This window comes from Protopterus annectens, chromosome 7.part0 (assembly GCF_019279795.1).
Source record: "Protopterus annectens isolate FY-2018-M chromosome 7.part0, PAN1.0, whole genome shotgun sequence".
Classification (NCBI taxonomy): Eukaryota; Metazoa; Chordata; order Ceratodontiformes; family Protopteridae; genus Protopterus; species Protopterus annectens.
This window is the reverse complement of record NC_056739.1, coordinates 1,723,449,630-1,723,469,430: the sequence shown is the minus strand read 5'-3', so window position 1 is coordinate 1,723,469,430 and position 19,801 is coordinate 1,723,449,630. Positions and strand designations below refer to the sequence as shown.

Below are 19,801 nucleotides of genomic sequence, written 5' to 3'. Positions count from 1 at the left end.
ATGAGTGGATGGGGGATCATAGGTTTGTCCCAGGTATTACTTCCGTGTCACTATTAGACAGAGGCACAGTAAACTAAACTTTAAAAAGGGCACAATATACTCAAATCAAGGGGTGGCGTAAGCCAAACACAATTGGGCTAGGCTTATAAATGCCCCAGGGCAGATAGCCTAGTATGAACCAACTAAAAGGCTTTTCTGACCACTGCCGCTACATGATGGTCGAATGTGAGATTGTTGTCAACCTGAGTAACCAGGTCTGTCACCACTAGTTTGCAGGGACAGCGAGTACTGAAGCCTCAGGTTACCTAGCAGGGTACCCCTTCTTCTTCCAAAACTCCCCAAATTGCTCCACTGAGGAGGTCCCTAGGAAGAAGCAGTGTAAGAGGAATCACTTAAGACTCCCCACAAGAGTCCATCTTGGAAGACACAGATTTTGAGGAAGGCGAAGGGTCTCCCGGATCACCACCTGATGATGTATCCTTTGGAGACATCTTAGAAATCCTTACACAGAGGAATGATTCAAGCCCATTAACCCTTCAGCTGAGGAATCCGTATACATACAGGCTTTTGATATCCTCTTATTTACCTCCTGGGTGTCTCCGCCCACCGATGAGCTCATTGAGTTGATTTCCCAGCGGGTGTGGATGGCGCCTGACACCATTGAGCCTATCTCCAAGAGACCAGACAAAATAGTCACAGCCTCTGAGGATAAACCTTTTTGGACCAAGAGATTGCCTGTGGATGCCATGGTGGTAGTGGCTGCCACAAATAAGGAAGTAGCAGAGGAAAGTTCCTATATCCATCCTCCCAACAAAGAGCCTTGGATGATGGATAGGTTTGGGAAGCAAGTTTATGTGTCATCAACCTTTGCTCTTTGGTCCTTGAATTACCTGGCACACTTCACTAGATTGCAGAGGGATCTGATAAAAGAACTTTCAGACGCTCTCTCAGGAGTTGTTTCTGAAGAGGTACTGGAGTCCGTTACCTCTTAGCCGGCCACCCTAACCTTCATATCTATTTCTTCCATGAGGCTCATTTCACATGCAGCCAAAGGAACTACTAGAGCAATGGGTTCAGGCTTTTCCATAAGGAGGCACACCTAGATGTGCCTCTGTGACTTTGCGGAGCCCTTCGTCTTTGCTTGTCAGTGCTCCCTTTCATGGCTCAAGCTTGTTTGGCCCTACAGTCAGAGACACATTGACCAGGTTTGTGAAGGATGGTATCACCCTTTCTGCCATGAAAATGTTTTTCCACTCCTCGGAGACCTTTTTCTAGGAATCAGCGAAGCAGTGGGAAAATGTGGTTCAGAAAATCCCAAGGGTTTACCCAGGACACGAGCGGTGAAAGTTTCCCTAGGGCCTAGGGGAACTTTAATGGAAGATGAGTCCCACAGAATCAGGGTTTCAGAGATTCCTTCTCTGGTAAACCCTTCCAGTGTTCCTGAAAGGAGGTCCAGTTTCCCCCTCTGGAGGGAATCGAGGGTCGCTTATCCCAGCACCAGAGAGCCTGGCTACTAATCTCTTCAGATACGTGGGTGCACAGGATCATTTCCAGAGGTTATATGATACCATTTTTCCAACCTTCTCCCTCGTCAAAGAATTTCCCAGAAATCCCACCCAGTCAGAGACAACAAACAGCCATACAAATACAGAAGCTGCTAGAAAAAGAGTCATTGAAGTGGTCCCACCAGACCAGACAGAATCTGGATTTTACTCAAAATTCTTTTTAGTACCAAAAAATACAGGGGACTGGAGACCAATTCTTGATCTCAGCAACTTGTACAAAGCCTTTCAAAAAAACAAATTCTGTATGGTCACGGTTCAGTCCATTCTTCCCTTTCTGAGAAAGAATGATTGGATGTGCTCGATAGACCTTCAAGATGCATATTAACATATAAAGATGGACAGATGCACAAGAAGTTTCCTTCACTTCCAGTTGGAAGCCAGTCGCTACCAGTTAAGGGTTCTGCCATTTGGCTTCACCACAGCCCCTAGGGTCTTCACTGAATGGATGGCAGTAGTAGCAGCTCACTTGAGACTGCAGGAGGGATTCCGTGCATTTCCATAGCTGGATGACTGGCTCATCACCGCTACCACCAGGCATCGACTGTTGGAGGCAAGAGAGAAAGTTCTACAGCTATGCTCTTACCTGAGCATTACAATAAACTTTGAAAAATCTCTGCCCGAACCAACTCAAACCATAGACTTTAGGAGGTTCCTTGAACATGAGGACCATAATAGCCGCACTTCCCATGTCAAGACTTGAGACAATTAGGAATCCAGTACTTAGCTATAATCAACAACCACAAAGTTCCAGGACATTCAGTTCTCCAAGCACTGGGGTCTGTAGTAGCATCTATAACTCTGGTTTCCATATGGGAATTCTACAATGGTTGCTTGCAAAACATTGGTCCAGTTTTCACCATCCTGTGTTGATGCCCATATCTATCACCAGTGCATGCAGAAGGGATCTCAACTAGTAGATTCATTCGGATCAAGTTTGTCAAGGCTGTCTGTTCATTCTCCCACAGCCCAAAGCCACAGTGACCATGGACGCTTCCCAACTAGGGTTGGTGGGAGCATTGGCAGGGGAACACAGTCCAAGGCACTTGGCCAGTCTGCAGATAAATATTCTGGAGATGATATATTGGTGTTGCAAGCTTTTCAGGATGCTCTCCCTCTAGGAACTGTTGTAGTTCAATCAACCAACATGTCAGTAGTCTGGTACATCAACAAACAAGGGAGAACCAGATCCTACCCTCTGTGCCAAGAAGCCCTCAGAGTGTGGCAGTGGGCTTATCTCATCCACTGCTTTCTGATAGCAATGCACATTCTGGGAAGTCAGTGCGATTGTGGACAAATTGTGCAGGTGCACAGTGTTACTTCGCGAATGGTCCCTCCATCAAAAAGTATCATGAGATTTTCTAGACTTGGGGTCAGCCTTGCTGTGACCTGTTTTCTTCAACAACAAATGCAGCAGCTACTTTGCCCTGAATCCCCCAGAAGGGAAATTTCTGAGGGATGCTCTTCTGCACAGTTGCCCCCTCGGTCTTATATATGCCTTTCCACCAACTCCATGAATCCCCAAATTCTTACAGAAAGCAGTCAAGTTGAAGAGCAAGGTCATCCACATTGCACCCTTTTGACCTGGCAGATTTGGCTTCCCATCGTTTGGCCTCATCTTTTGCAACAACCTTGGATTTTGGATCCAACTCCAGATCTCGTGTCTCACCCACCAGGCATTGTTCAACCAGACATTCCAAATCATAAGCTGAAAGCTGGGCTTCTCCAATTCTGCTAGAAGCTAGGCTTCCTATGCTCTCTTCCCCAGTCTGACACATTGTTTTTCTTCTCATAGACTATCTACATGAAAGCACTACAATAGTAAATGGAAATGGTTTATGCATTGGGCTCTCCAAAATAAGGATGACCCTTTTTCAGCTCCCGTCCATGAGATTCTCCAATTTTTAGCCTAGCTTTTCAATGATGGAGCTTCGGCCACCACAATTAAAGTCCAATTATTGGCTATCTCCAACTTTCACATTGGTTTACAAGGATCTTCAGTGGCATCTCACAAACTTTGTGAAGCCTTTTTAAAGGGTACTGTCTTTCTCTTAAAACCTCCATGCAGGGGTCCTACCCCTCCTTGGGACTTTAATCTGATGTTACAAGCAATCATTCACCCCACCTTTGAACCTGACAGTGTTTGTGATTTAAAGTTTTTGTCTTGGAAAAATATTTTCTTGGTAGCAATTACTTCTGCTAGAAAAATTTCAGAGATTCAAGTCCTGTCGTCTAAACCACCATATCTGTTTTTCCATAAAGATAGAGTTTCACTTTGTACTAATCCATCCTTTCTATTGAAGGTAGTTTCTGCGATCAGTCTTAATCAGTATATTAATCTTCCAGTGTTCTTTCCCAAATATTCCACCAAAGGTGAATATTCTTTGTATCTGTTGAATGTTCACAAACAATTAAGATTCTATCTTCACAGAAGAAAAGATTTCAGAAAATCTGATCAGTTATTTATTTCCTTTTCACATACCAAGTTAGGGAAGCAAGTGAACAAGGTGATGTTGGCTAAATGGCTCACTCATTCTATTTCCTTCGTTTATAACGAATTGGGTGTCACCTTGCCAAAACCATTGAAAGCTTATTCAACTAGAGCTGTAGCAACTTCATCTGTTTTTCACTCTAGAACATCCATGGATGACATTTGTGCAGCAGCAACTTGGGTGTCTCCACATACTTTTATTACTCATTACAAATTGGATTTGGTCTCTCAAGTAGGACATCATTCTGCTCAATGGTGTTTAGGAATATCCTTCCTTGAGTCCACCAAGGACTATAGGTAGCTCATAAACAGATTGTGTGCATTTTTCTGCCATGTAGCAGCTCAAATGTTGAGGAGAACATTAAAATTGACATCAGGTAAAGAAGTCATGTCTTACCATAAAGTTCCATCTTTGTTGTCCATTTTTCCTCAACTCCCCTCCCTCCTTCCTCCCTGCCTAGGTTTGGCTTTTGAAAGAATATGTCTTTACACAGATTACCATTTTTTGATGTATTTCTAGTTCCAGATGTGGTCTGCTTAAAAATATCCTCTTTCTATTCTGTTTTTCTATCAGCAAACTCGATCTGAGATAATATAACTAAGTGCATTTATGGGTAAAGACTGAGCTTGAAAGTTTTTGGTTTCCACGAGCTGTAGAAGCAGCCCAGTCAGTTCCAAGGGACCAAATCACACATTGAGGAAAAATGAAAATGGACAACACAAACAGAATGTTATGGTAAAACATAACTTCTTTTTTGTCATTGTCATTTAATTGTTGTTTTCAGTAAGCACCGTAACTTAGGCTTATTTTGAAGAAGCAAGGACTCTTTTGGAGGAGTTGTCCTGTTGGGCCTTGTTGAGTAAATGTTCATCTCCACCTAATCTTGCCTTGTCCCCCCCACCCCTCTCTCTCCCTCACCCTTCTTGATCTGGATATTATACTTGGAATTGTGTTTTAAGGATACTTATCAGTTGCAGTAATGTCCCTGAAGTAAGACAGCAAACATCTGTGATTACTTGTAGTGTCAGGTCTTTGTGGGAGATTCTTGTAGCAAATACTTGTTTCCCCTCTTAATCTGCTATGAAAGATGCTGCTCTTATTTAGTAGGACATGTCATACTTATAGCTACTAGTAATTATAATGGGGGTGTATTATCCGTTTTTTTAATATTTTGTCCAATACCCTGTTTAGGTGTCATGGGGTAAAACATTAGTATCTTATGGAGAGTACAGCCTCTTAGGTCAAGTCTAAAGTTTGAATTATAGGTCACAAGCCGTGAGGTACCCATGTATGCAATTGTAAATTACAATCTGAGCTGCATAGTGTGACCTCTGAGAATGGAGTTAGTTGTATAGTATGACTTCTGAGAATACAGCTGTAAAGTTATTAACAGTTACATGGTCCTAAAATGCACCTGCATGGTAAGTCATTTGCATAGGTTTACATGTCGCTGCTGCCCAGTGCTTAAAGTCATATGCATGATGGGGTAATATGCTTTATAGTACAATGAGGATCTGATGTGTTCAAAATGCTTCTGTACTAAAAGATCTGTGCTCATTCAAGAAAAAGGGTCCGTAGTTTCCACTGAGTTACAATTGCCAAGTCCATTATGGCTAACAGCATTCTTTCCTGTAATTCACACTCGCCAGAGTGCTGATTTAATCAAACCACAAATATGAATTCATAAATGTCGAAAGTGATTCCACATCTGAACTCTTAAGTGCATAAAATCATGGCTTTTGATTCTGCCTTTCTGACTTTTTACTTAATAATTGTTTTTGTGTTTTATTTTGTCTTTTATTGTAGAAATGTTGTCATCAGATACGAATGCTGTTTGGTCTCCTCGTCTTAGCCCTGACAAGACCTGCATTGCCTATCTAGAGGAAGGGGTGTTTGGACCCCATCGTCAGTGTGCAAAACTCTGTATGGTTAGTAACTATAGCACTATTTTCACTTTTGGATGACAGCAGTAGTATGGTGTTTTTTTTTTTTTTTTTTAAAGAAACCAAGGGCTGAAATTCTTACTCTGTTATGAATGCATGTTGCTGAGAAGATAGCTGGGAATCTGAATTTTAGATATTTGTCATATTGTTCACTTTTGTAGTAGTGTTAATGCTTGAGATTTTGCTGCAAAGGGCCTGATATTTGACCTGACTGCTGGAGATTTTTCTCTCTTCCCCAGCTGGCCAGGTAGATGCCCTCCCATCTGGACATCAGCACACCTGTGGTGTAAGAAGGGTGTATACCCGCTTTCTCTTCAGTTCTTTCTTGCCACAGGACAAGAAAGTTAGAGCTGTCAGTTGATGCAAATAATGGGTTTTTTCAGACCATCAGTTTGGCCTTGCTTCCAGAGTACAGACATACATTCAGATGGGAAAAGACTTTCACTCCTGTTGTCTGTTGTTTATAGAATAGGATTTTTTTGCACACCAGGGATAGATGTCAGTTTCTAAAGTTAACAAGTGAGTTTCTTACAGAAAGCAGATATTTCATAAAGACTATCACATTCAATGTTTGTTTTGTTTAGTTAAGGAGCATGGCAGTGCCTCTTGTCATCTTTGTGTTAAATTCAACTAGAAGATCACCAAGTGCAGGGCAAAATCTGTCTAGACCTAATTGAACCAGAAAAGCTATGTTTCTGGCCGAGGCTTGCCATGGCATCAGCCAAGTCATCCATGGACACCAAACATTAAAAAATATGAAAAGAAGCTCCTAAGAGAGAAGGGAGCCTGACAACATGTTTATCGACTCTCAAGGCCTCCCTAAGCTTAACAATGTTGGGTCTAGTGTGGTCTCTTTGAAGTCCTCAACTATGATACCTTCTTAAACTGAAGCAGAGTCCTACAGGAGGCCACTATGCTTTAATGTCAAAGTATGTCCTGTCAAGCCAAAGCCATTCAACAGCCTTTCAGTTTGGATGCCTTCCACGGGCATATGTCTTTAACACCTGTATTGTGATAACTGATTGTAAGGGCAAATTCCCCTAGATTTTGATAAATGAGGATGTCTGTGGTTTGAAAATTGAAGTCCTTGGCATCCACCTGGGACTGAAGACAAGGCATTAAAACATGTAATAAAAAACACAAGCTAGTGACCCAAAATGAAGCAAAACAGCGTTTATTGTTCCTCTGACTTCTCGGCTGATGCCTTCACAGGAGAATCATCTATGCTGTTTTGTTTCATTTTGGGTCACTTGCTTGTGGTTTTTACTATTTGTTGTTGTTTTGTGGTTCAATTAAAACATGTATGTCTGTCATCTAACCTTAGCATTAGCCAGCCAATCCCCATTGCAGGCCTCCCCATAGATCTAATGATGGCGGCTGGGGACATAGGTTCATAGGTTCATAGGTTGGTACTAGGCTATTGGCCATAGGGCCTATACAAGCCTAGCCATAACAATTCCCTGGATATTTCTTCCCACAATATTTACTTCCCTGGACCCCTGTCTAGCAGGGTGACTGATATGATCACCGGGGTGAATTTCCTATCTCCCATCCAATCATCAAGGTTCCTTTTGAAGAGGGCCAAGGAGATGCTCTGCTTGAAATTTATGGGCAGTCTATTCCAGAGTATGGGGAGTCTCTGGGTCAGGAACCCATCCCTCCAGCATGTTTTGTTCATTGTGATGACAAGGTTTTGATCCCTAGAGCGTGTGGCTCTGAGGGATTGGAATTTCTTTGTGGAGCATGTCCAACAGCTCTGGGTTTGACATAGCCTTGTATGTTAAGCAGATATCGCCTCTGAGTAGACGATATGCCACAGAGTATAGCTGGAGTTTTTTTAGATGGTCAGCATATGTCATCTGCTTTAAGCCTGTGATTCTTTTAGTGAGGTATTTCTGCGGCCTTTCCAGCTGTTGCAGATGTCTTGTGAGGTATATACCAAATGGGGTGTTATACTCTATAATGGGTCTAAGGAGGGATGAGTACAGTGGGACAATGACCTCCATTTTCTGGATGAAAAGCCCTTAGTGATGAGGTGTGCCACATAGAAGGATTTCCTGACTGTTGTGGCGACATGGTTATCGGAGGTGAGACCACTGTCCACCTGTGTCCCTAAGTCTCTCATCACACTTTCGGTGTTTAGTGTACTGCCACCTATGTGGTAAATCATGGCTACATGTTCTTTCCCAAAGGGGATAACTATACATTTCTTGTCATTAAGCTTGAGCCCATGGCTCTGGCACCAAGCATCTGTTTCTATAAGGCCCTTTTGTAGAATATCCACATAATTTGGGGATTCAATAATGGCTCCCAGTTTGCAGTCATCTGCAAACTTTGTTAGCCAGAGTCCCTTAGTGTTGGCCTGTACTTCAGAGAAGTAGATGCCAAACGAGCAGTCCCAGGACTGAACCCTGAGGTCCTCCACTTGTCACTTGTCTGGAGCTGGATTTGGAGTCGGCTGCTTTTACAGTCTGGGTTCTGTCAGTAAGCCAGTTGGCAACCCATCGAGTGATGTAGGAATTTTTGCCCAGCTTAGTAAGTTTATCTATGATTCCAGAGTGGGGGATGGTGTCAAAGGCCTTGGCGAGGTCCAGATAGGCTGTGTGGACCGCCTTACCCTCGTCCACAGCTTTGGAGACTGATTCGAAGAAGTCAGTCAGGTTCAAGAGACAAGATCGGCCTTTCACGAACCCAAACTGGGTGGGGTCCAGTGTTTGAAGGTTGCCAATGTCTTTGTTTATAAGTTCCATGATAATGCGTTCCATGCCCTTGCAGATCAGGCTCGTCAGACTGATGGGACGATAGTTCCCGGGATCCAAGGTGGATCCCTCCTTGTGGAGTGGGATAACTGTAGCTGTGCGCCACTCAGTGGGCACGAAGCCTGAGGTGAGGCTATGATTAAACATGACACTTAGGTGAGGTGCCAGTTTATTTTGTAGTTCATGTAGTACACAGCCCAGGATATCATCTGGTCCCATGGATGCTGTATTCTTAGCTTTGGAGAGTGCGGTTTCTACCTGTATGACCATGATTAATGGAATTTGGCAATCTTTTGGTATTGAGATGGGCCTTTTAGGGGGTGAGGGGGGGGTGAAGTTGGCACTAAATCGATCTGCCATGATATTGGCAATATCCATGGGATCAGTATATTTAATGCCATTTTGTTGTACCTCAGAGCAGATCTGAGCATTGCCATTTAGATTCTTGACATAACTATAGAATGCCTTGTGGTTGTCTTTGTAATCTTTGGCAATTTTATTTTCGTAACTAGCTTTTGAGGATTTTATGAGGGATCTCAGCTTCTTACTGAGGCTGGTAAGGGAGTTTTTTGCATCCTGGGATTTTCCTCTTTTCTGCAACAGTTTCTTCCTTCTGTTGTATAGTTTGTTATGGCAGGGGACTGCTCAGATTGGCTTCTTTTTTCGGAGGAGAGCATCTTGGTTCTATTTCGGATGGCACGATTCATGCACATATACTTTTCATCACTATCACAGTGACCTTCAGTGTCAGAACTTCCAGCCTTAAAAAGGAACAAGAATCATGCACCTCCAAGGAATCTGAATCTGATTCTGACATGGTTAAAGTGGCTTATGTGGAGGGGATGTCTTCTGTCTCTTAGATAACAGCCACTGAAGACTCCTTATCATCCTCCCTATCTGAAGATTTCTCATTTGGGGACACCATCAATAGGAAGAAGGATTTCTTCAAGTGGGAACATAAAGATTGTTTAGATGACCAGAAATTGTATGGAGTATTTTTAGGTTAATCAAAGCCAAGACTCTTAATGACTGAAGCCTTGGAGAATACATTCACCAGTATATCTATGGGCCCAGATTCCCAGTCCTCTTCCCCAAGAGTTCCAACAATTCTTACAGAGTTGTGGATTCAAGTACCCGTATAATAACCCAAATGGTGATCAAGCTATGCTGTTCATAGATTCAAGACAGGGATCTGTTGGAGTTCCAACTAAGACTCCTTTTCCCAATGAAAAGCAGAGTGGTGTACTTGACCAGTTTGTGAAGAAGATCTATACCTCTGCCACCCTGGCCTTCAGAGCTATAAAATATGAAACTCACATGCTAATGCTTCAAGGAATCCAAATTATGGACAAGGATGAAAAGCTAGAGGACAAAACCTTGAGATAAAATGTGCTGGTTTTATCATGTGAAAACACAGCTTCTCAATGCCCCATTTGAGAAGGCACTACTGTTTATAACACTGGCTGAACAAGTATTTAAGAAGCTTGAAGAAATATGGAAGACAATGCTGTCAATGAAACAGCTCTTTCACCCCCATAACAGAAAATAACACCCTAAAGTTGTCCCTACTACTTGAGAACCTTCCCTTTGGGAAGACTTTAAACAAAAAGAGAGTCCTTTAATTGGGAGGCTTGTGAATAGCCACAATCTTGGAGATTATGATAGTTGCTTAGTCTTCCTGAGCCAAAGCTGAGGACGATTCCTCCAGTGTTGGAAGTAGTGGATGATATAATTTAGGAGTCATCCTTACAAATCTTTTTTTTTACAGACTCCCACAAGTACCTGTACAAAAAAAAAAAAACACTGGTAGATCCTTATGTGGTGTCTTCAGAATTCAAGGTTTCCAAAGGTTACTGTTCAGAGAATCTTCTGCCAAATGAGAGAGCATTACCCTTGATATGTTTGGAAGAAAAGTTATACGTCAGCTATCCTGACTGAGAGAGCTCGGAACTGACTGTTTCATATGATTAAATGCTAGGAGAGTCCCCAGCATCAGATGAAACTTGAGGTAGAAGGGGTTGAAGGTAGGATTCTTCAAATGGACTTGTTGGAATTGTGTAATGCCAGCTCTCAAGTTGCCAAGCACCCCCTTAAATGTGACTTTGGTGCTTTAGAAGCATCTAGAAGAACAGCTACCAAGGGCTCTGTCATTAGGATGCATGTTCTTCTAATGGAATGGTCTCTGTCCGAGTATGTGAAAGCAGAAATCCTAGATGTGTTCCTGGGTAAGGATTTCCTGTTTGGGCCCCAAGCTGAATGTGTCTTCCAGAAAATGAATGAAAGGCAAAGGCCATACTATCAATGACTTTTTTGCGAATCTCTTCATCTAGGTTCAGTAGGACTTTTCATACCAAAGCTTGGTCATTTTCCCCTTCTCAAACAAAGACCAAGTACAAGAGGGGAAGGAAAGGAAAATACACCAAAAAGTGGCTAACCAACCTAGAAGCAATGCCTGCTTGGTCCTGCCTCAGGAGTTGAGCAGGAAGCAGCTCTGAAACAGCACAGCACCTCCCTAGTCACCCCAAATGTCTACCCCAACCCCTTGCCTCCACCAAGAAAAACTAGGAGGCAGACTATATATCTTGCTTACTCCTACTAGTTCAGCATTACCCAAGATAAATGAGTATTAAATCTGGTAAGGTCACGTTACAGAATGCAATTCTTAAAACTGTCTAAATTCTCAGCCATCTACCCAGTACCAAAAGACCAATGAAAAATGGTGCAGGCTTAAATCCTAGAACTGCTGGACATGGATCCACAGAACCAGTACCAAGTATATAAAGAGATAAGAACAGGTTTATATTCCAAGTTGTTCCTGTTCTCAAGAAAAGAAAGTTCATGGAAGAGTATTTGAGACCTCTCCAAATTAAACACATTTTTACTTGCTCCAAAATTCAAAATGTACACCTTACAGGAACTTTTCCTTTGGTCCTACTGGAGTCTTTCATGGTTACACTGGACCTCATAGGTAACTACCTCCACATATCCATAGTACAGGATCAAAGGTAGCTGATATACTTCAAGACAGGATCTCTTACTACTAGTTTTCTGCTTTGACTTTGTCTTGTCCATTGCTTCCAGTGTCTTCACAAAATGCTAGTCTCCAGTGATTGTTTACTATAGGACTAAGGGCATCCTCATTTACCTTATTCAGGCAAACTTTCTAGAAGAGATAAACGCATCCCTCTAGCTGACTATGGAGTGCCTCTCAAAGGTAAGTTTCTTTATAAACCTTCAAAAATCCCACCTCCAACCTTCAACTAGTGTAACCTTTTTATTAGCAGAGTTAGACTCCAGGTAGCAAAAGTCTTATCCTCCACAGGACAAGATGTTGTTCCTATTGCAATGCTCCATTGCATCTCAAGGAAGACTACAATTGTTGCCAGGGGATATCTCAGGGTACTAGGGTACATGGTTTCATGCATCCTAATGGTACCCCTAACCAGACTTCATATGAAGAAATTGCAGTGGGATCTCAAGATCTGTTTTCAGCATCAGCACAGACTGTAAACCCCTATTCCCTGCTCCCCTGTATTAAGAAGGAGTTGCTGTGATGGGTAAGGGCATGCCAAAGCAGTCAGGGAGTTCCTTGACATCTGTAGATGGGCACCAGGTCCTGACAACTGACAGTTTGATCCTGGCCTTGGGGAGTCATTACAGGGGAGATGATTGTTTAAGTATGTGTGGAAGGTTTACCAAAGCACATCACTCTCAAAAGAGATGACAGTTTTGAGAGCACTAATGGCCTTCAAGGCTTGGTAGAATATGGCTACTATTCTCATCAGAATGGACAATATCATGGTCATGTGGTACATCAACGAACAGGGAGTCACCTACTTGTACCCATTGCACAGGTTGGCCATGCATGTTTGGAAATTAGCACAGGAGACATGCCTTAATTTCTTGGGCCAGTACCTGCCAGGAAGGGAAAACAACCTTGAAGATTCCCTCAACATGTCAACCCTACATCAAATGAGTGTATGCTCAACGGGGAAGTGTTTCTTCAACTGGCACATGTGGAGTATGCTAAAAGTAGACCTTTATCTTCATAGCAAAGTAGGCAACTCAAAAAATACTGCTCAAGTGCTCCACAGAACGGAGCTTGGAGGACAGACACCATCTCCTTTACATGGACAGGTGTATTTCTCTTTGCCTTCACTTCCCATTCACATGGATGGGATTTGAAGCTTTTGTGGGTATTTATGTAGAAGAGATATGTTCTTCCTTGACAACTAAACATAAACGTTCTTTTTATACTTTGACACCGCAACATGTTGCAGCATTAGAAGAGTTAAGATCTGCCTCCCACTTTGAGATACAACCAGCAGATAAAGGTGGGGGAGTAGTAATTAAGGATAAGCAGTTCTACTTTGAACAGATGAATTCCATGTTGAATGATGTCAAGATCACTGGACATTTAGTTAAAGCCGCTATTGATAAAGTACATGTGTTAGTCTCTGACCTACTTATGACTGGCAAGATTAGTGATGAATTCATGAATATTTTTACATTGAACATCCTAGCTTTTCAATACTGTATGGCTTACCTAAGGTACATACAGACCCTGTGTGACCACCTATGCATCCTATTGTATCCAGCCATGGCTGAGTCACAGAATATCTACCAATCTTCGCAGAGATGACTGTTAGACCTGCACTCAATAAGGCAGTGACAGTACTTAAAGATACTAAGTCTTTCTTAGAGGCCTTTTTTTTCGTGGTATGATCAATATGATGGGAATGCTTTTGTCACACTAGATGTAGCTTCACTGTTTACAGTGATACTCAATGATTGGGGCATTGATTGTGTGAGGCTATTCCTTGGTTACAGTACTGACTCACCAGTGAGTAAGGTCAATTTGCTTTGTGAATTAATTATACTTATACTCGAAAATAATATCTTTGTTTTCAACAATGACTTTTACATCCAGCAGACAAGACTTGTGATAGGCATGGCATGTATCAATACTTATGCTAACCTGGCCCTTGCATGCTGGGAACAGGAGTATGTATTACATAATAATGTTTTTGTGGAGAATATTCTTTTCTACAGGCAATTTGTGGATGATATCTTTCTTGTATGGAAAAAACAGAACAGAGCTTGAATAGTTTTATTGATTTTTATACAAGACAACTGAATTTTTTTAAGTTTAGTTGTTGCTTTTCTCATGGAAGTATAGATGACCTCGATGTTACAGTTGGCAAGGGGAACTTTGCCACACTCATCTCTACAAGAAACCTTGTAAGAGGAATACCCTGTCACACAGAACCAGTATGCATCCTGGTCATATTACTAGAAATGATATGAAGGGACAATTCCTGCAGATAATGAGGCTATATGATGATGATAGTGACCTGGTTCCAGCTTTTGGACTTCTTAATGAATTTTTAGCTCGAGGATATAAATTACATGAGATTGAATGTTGCATGAATAAGGTACTTTGTATGGGGGGTAGTGATGGAAGGCCCTACTTTTCTGAGATTTAGGAATGATAATATTAGAGACAGTACTTTTGCTGGTATATGTCGTAAGAATAGGGTGGGTCTCACCTATTCAAGTGATATGAACATAGTATGTAATATTTTGAAAAAAATTGGTCTATTTTACAAGCTGACCCTGACATCGGAAAGGTTATTGATAATTATCCCAGTTTTTGTTTTAGGAATAACCTTTCCCTTGAATGACAATTATGCTATCGGAATAACTTTACAGAGACTACAGTTCACTCTGCTCGAAAAGGGACTTTTAAATGCCGCACTTGTAGAGCATGTAAATATATTCTAACAACACCTTATTTCTGCAACCCAATACTGGTTTTATAATAGAGATAGACTTTTATGCTGACTGTAAGAGTAAAGATCTGGTTTATTATGCAGCCTGTACTGTCTGCAGAGCCTTGTATGTTGGTAAAATGAATTACTCGCTAAAAGAAAAGGTCATGGAGCATATAAATGATATAAATAAAAAGAAAGTAACTAATGCCCTGGCCATGCATGTATTGGAACGAGGTAGTGATTACTCATTCAGGTTTTTTGTGCTGGAGCTGACTTCACTGAATGTGCGGGGTGGAGATCAGAATAATAATAACAGGATGTCTTGAACTTATTTGGATACTTCTTTTACAAGCACACCTTGCTCCAGGATTGAATGAGACAATTTAATTGAAGCCAGTATTGAAATCCCTCCCCAGATGTCATTAAATTACACTTTTTGTGGCTAGGCCCATAGTGAACACTTGATTGGTTGATTCATTCATGAGTCAGCTGACTGCATGTGTTTCAATGAATGGACTTTGTTATATTTTTAAATGCTCATCCTTTAGTAGTATTTATATGGTCTGAAGAAGCAGATTGAGTATCTATGAAAGCGCTTACCTTTTATTTCACGTTTTCTGTTTTATTAAAGTTTATAGTTCATTTTCAGCCATGTTGATCTCAGTTTTATTTATTTTCTTAGAGTATTTTATTTTGTATTACTCCTACCTTTATTGAATGTCTTTGAGTTATGTAATTTATATATATATATATATATATCACAGTTGATTCCTTGGCCTGAAGGCCACTTATATGTCAAATTGCATGAAAGATAGTAGATTTTCCTTTCCATGGTCCACATTATTTGTGTAACACCCTGCAAATCAACTAAAATGTGTTGAGTTATACAGAGCCACTTTTAGTCAAAAAGATTTTACTTCATAAAGGCTACTAAAGCAGGTCTTTATTAATGGAGATGTTTTCTGCATAATTAGTTCCTATAGTGAGACCAACACTTGGATTCCCTGTGCCTGATTAAGACTCCTGCTGATTGCAGATTACTGAATTCCTGTCTGTAAGGGCCACATTTATATTGGCCCACACTTGCATTCCATGTGCGTAATAAGATTCATGCTGACTGCTTCCAGTCCTACTTCTACTTCTTTTCTGCAGTAACATTTCTTAGAGTTCCTCCTTGTAGCTGTCACAAGAAAGTGCGCATGTTTTATGCTGAAATAAAAAGCAGAAGCTTTCTAAGTTTGTGAAGTATCTATTCATTGGATTTGAAAATAAAAGATCATTGCCAACTATGTAATTTCTTCCAGTGAACATCATATGTGACATTCACAGACATCTTAATATTACTCAATGCTGCCAGTTAAAGCTCAAAGATTGTCCTACCGCTTGCAACCTTTCAGAGGTGGAGTCTACAGACAGGCATTGGCTAAAGAAATCTTCACATGACACCATTCCAGTGACACTCATCACAGAGCAAAAGAAAGGTTCATGCTTGTATACAAGTACTGCTCCCCTGAAATTATGGCTCTTAAAGAAACATGGTTAAAACATTACATTCCTGATGCCAAAGTTACTCCAAACCGCAACAGAATTTTTTAATGCAGGAACAGGAAAGGTTGCAGCCGGAGTAACCATGCTTCACAAAAGTACTCATCTGCACTGTATACCCAAATACTAAAACAGAGTATAAAGGATTAAAATCACTTTAGCTGGCAAATCTAAGAGACTCTCTCTCTCTGTCTGCTGCCATCCCTGTGGGAGGAATAAAGACACCTCGATGAAGTTTCCAGTAGTTTATTCAGTTAAACAGGTAGATGGACGAGCCTTCTTGTTCTAATACATTACATTCAACAGGTCAGTTATTTACAGGTAGCTACAGACAATGGTTGGAGGTTTCATGGGAGCTGATTGGAGGAAAATCTGGGAGATGGAAAACAAGGAGCCAGTCCCAAACCTTAGAGGTTGGTACCTTATTTGAATATTCCTGAAGGACCCATGAGGGTTTACCAGCTCAGCAGCTTGTGGAACCTCATGCTTAGGTAAAAGGTTTTATTTTTAACTTCTAACAAACAAAAAATGACAATGCACTATGAGCTACAACTGTAGAACTATATTTATGAAAACACTTTTGTCTGAGCTTCATCAGGTCCATCTAATAGTGTGGTTTACACTTTGATCATTGAAAATGCCTGCTTTTACGAGGCTATCACTAGACTTTATTTAGTCTGTTTTGTAACACATGTAAAATGAGAGGCTGTGTCTGCATCAGTGGGACTCGTATTCCTTGAAGCCAAGTATGAAAGCTTTATTACAGAACTTTTTTCAGTCTATCACATGTAATATGAAAGGCTCTGCCCACTTTTACGGGGCTCATTATCTCCTGACATATAATATGAATGGCTAATATTCTCCTGTATAACAAAAAAGTGTACAGTGCCTGCTTATAAGAGGGTCATGTGTATTATTAATGTGACCAGTCCCCATTCTTCTTCCTCTTTTATTTAACGCCTTTATTGAATTATCACTTATGCCACAAACAAATTAACATTTATATAAAAGTAATCAAACTGTATTAACAAGTTCACATTTACATTTGTTTTAATTTATATAAATGTATGACTGCCTATATCGTAAGTGATGGTGTAATACATTTTTTTTTTTTTAAAAAGGGCAGGAATTGAATAGTTTATATAACGTTGCTTAGGTTATTTGATACTTACCCATTCTTCTTCCTCGTGATGAAGACAGACCTTTTTATATTCAGGGGAAGTAGTCACTTAAAGCTCTACTAGGGGATGCCTGTTTTTGAATAGTACATGCATCCAGAGAAATAGCATACAGTGGAAAACAAGTCACAGTGTTCCCCCATAGGGGGAGTTTTATTACTCCCAGATTTGGAAGTGGAGGCCCCCCACTGCTTAGTCCTGTGTGTACCCTGGGACTGAAGCCTGGGAGCTCTGCTGAATTTGGGTTTAGACTGAGAAGGTCTGGAAAAGGCAGGAAAGGACCAACTCTTAGAAGGCCAATGCCTACTTAACTTTGGAGGTTGTACTTGTAAAAAATCTTTTTTGCATAGATTTAGCTTTTTCCTCCATCTTTTTAAGAACTTCTTCTGCCTTGTTGCCAAACAGGCAGTTGTAATTTCGCTTTAACATGATCTGGCAAGGATTGCTCCTTAACTCATTCACTCCGGAGCAGCTCAGAAAAAGCTGCCTGCTTAATTCCACCATAGGAACAACAGTGCAGCCTGAGCTCATTTTCAGAAAATCCATTTCTAATACCATACAGAAAACAAATGTTCATAACTCTAACTATAAGCGCTAGACTAAAAATGTAAAGGCAAAAGTTGTTCAGAAGACACTGACCTTTCCAACAGTGTAAATGTTGACAGTGCATATCAAAGTCATTATTAAATATTTGGCAAGGAATGTTGATATTGTTCATATTTTTTACCTTTCTGGAAAAGCAAAGCACAATATTCTTGGTCAATGTACCATGTAGACCCATAGAATTTGTATTTAATTTGTTAGTATGAATGTCAGCTTTAAAATGAAACCTTAACCATTACTGTGTGATGCTCCTTTATGGAGATATTTTATATTTCTCATAATTGATAAATAAACAAAGCATAATATCTCATCATCTGTAACCGACAGAACCTACATGTCAGCTTCAAAATGATGCATCATTTGTGTGATCACCATGCTCTATTGCAAAGATATGGGCATAATAATGAGAAGTATTGGAAATGTATAATTTTCATAATCCTACAAGACTAAACAAACTGTGATATCTATACATGTCTACAGTGCACAGACACAGTTCTCTTACCATGTTGTAAGTAGTAACACTGTCTTCAAAATGAGGTATTACTTGGCACACTGATATGCTCCCTTGCAAAGTTATTTTCTAAAATATGAAAAAAAATCATAATTTCCATAACCCAACTCCGAAATAAACTTCGATATCTGCACGCGAGTACAACATACAGGCACCATTCTTTTATCATGTTAGAACTATCAATACTGTCTTCAAAATGAGGTATTACTTAAAACATTCAGATACTCCCTTGCAAAGTTATTTACCAAAATATGAAAAAAAAATCATAATTTCCATAAACCAAGTCCGAAACAAACTTTGATATCTGCACATGAGTACAACTTACAGGCACAGTTATTTTACCATGTTGGAACTATCAATACTAACCGTGGTGGTGGTGCTGCGGTAGCGTTGTCGCCTCACAGTAAGACGCTGTCCGGTTCGATTCTCAGCTAGAGCGTCTTCTGCGTGGAGACATGCGTGAATGGGCGTACCTTCGTTGAAGGTTGTGCGTCAGGGCTGGTAACTCGGCACGTAAAAATCAACTACCAATCATTAGCGGACCAAAGTTCCGCTGTGGCGACCCCTAACCGGGAAAAGCCGAAAGACACAACAACAACGTTGGAACCATCAATACTCTCTTCAAAATGAGGCATTATTTGGCACCCCGACATGCTCCCTTGCAAAGTTATTTCCCAAAATATGAAAAAAATCATAATTTCCATAACCTGAGTCCTAATAAAACTAATATATGTACATGTGTACAGCATTCAGAATCAGTTGTTTTATCATGTAGACATATATGATTGTAAATATACACATTCTTGGTGTAGCCAACATAGTGCTGAATGGGTACATGTAAAGAGAAAAAGTAAGGTAAGGACCGACACTCCACTAATGAACCCAAGACAGGCATTTGACTTCAGTGGCAGGCAAGGCCATCTCATCTGTCCGATAGCTGTGCTGGCTACCTACTCAGACAGCTGATACCACTGCAGTCTCACGACCTCCTTCAGTGTCAGCAGTCTGTCTTACCTATGCCTTTTCTCTTTACATGTGTCCATTTAGCAATGGACCAAAGGGATCAAGTTCTGTATTAGTAAGCCCTTCCTGTCATCTAAACTCTACACATGCCTGATAAAAGCAGATTAAAAAAGAAGTATTTCAAGATGGTCACTGACATATTACACTGTACGTGCTAGCACTCTCCTGAAACAGTTGTTCTTTCTCAGCATCTTCACCTTTACGGACATAACTGAAGAATGCCTTATAGCTTGGAAGGCTATTTTTGCTTCAAAATTTGCTTTTGAAGATTTGGATAGTCCTCTGATTTGCTTGTTTAGTTAGACTAATGAGAGAGTTTTCACTCTGTTTTGCACATTCTGTGTTACCTCTAGACAATATTTTCTTTCTTTTGTTGTACAACGTGTTTATATCGGGGGTCCACCAGGGTGG

General features: G+C 40.8%; 1 protein-coding gene across 1 annotated transcript in view; it reads left to right on the top strand.

Moving 5' to 3' along the window:
• LOC122806187 (acylamino-acid-releasing enzyme-like) overlaps positions 1 to 19,801 on the top strand; it is a 1,918,826-nt gene that overhangs the window by 624,412 nt on the left and 1,274,613 nt on the right. Inside the window, exon 11 of the mRNA XM_044076421.1 lies at positions 5,861 to 5,982. Coding sequence (XP_043932356.1) covers positions 5,861 to 5,982 — 122 coding nt within the window. The remainder of the gene's footprint in view (positions 1 to 5,860; positions 5,983 to 19,801) is intronic.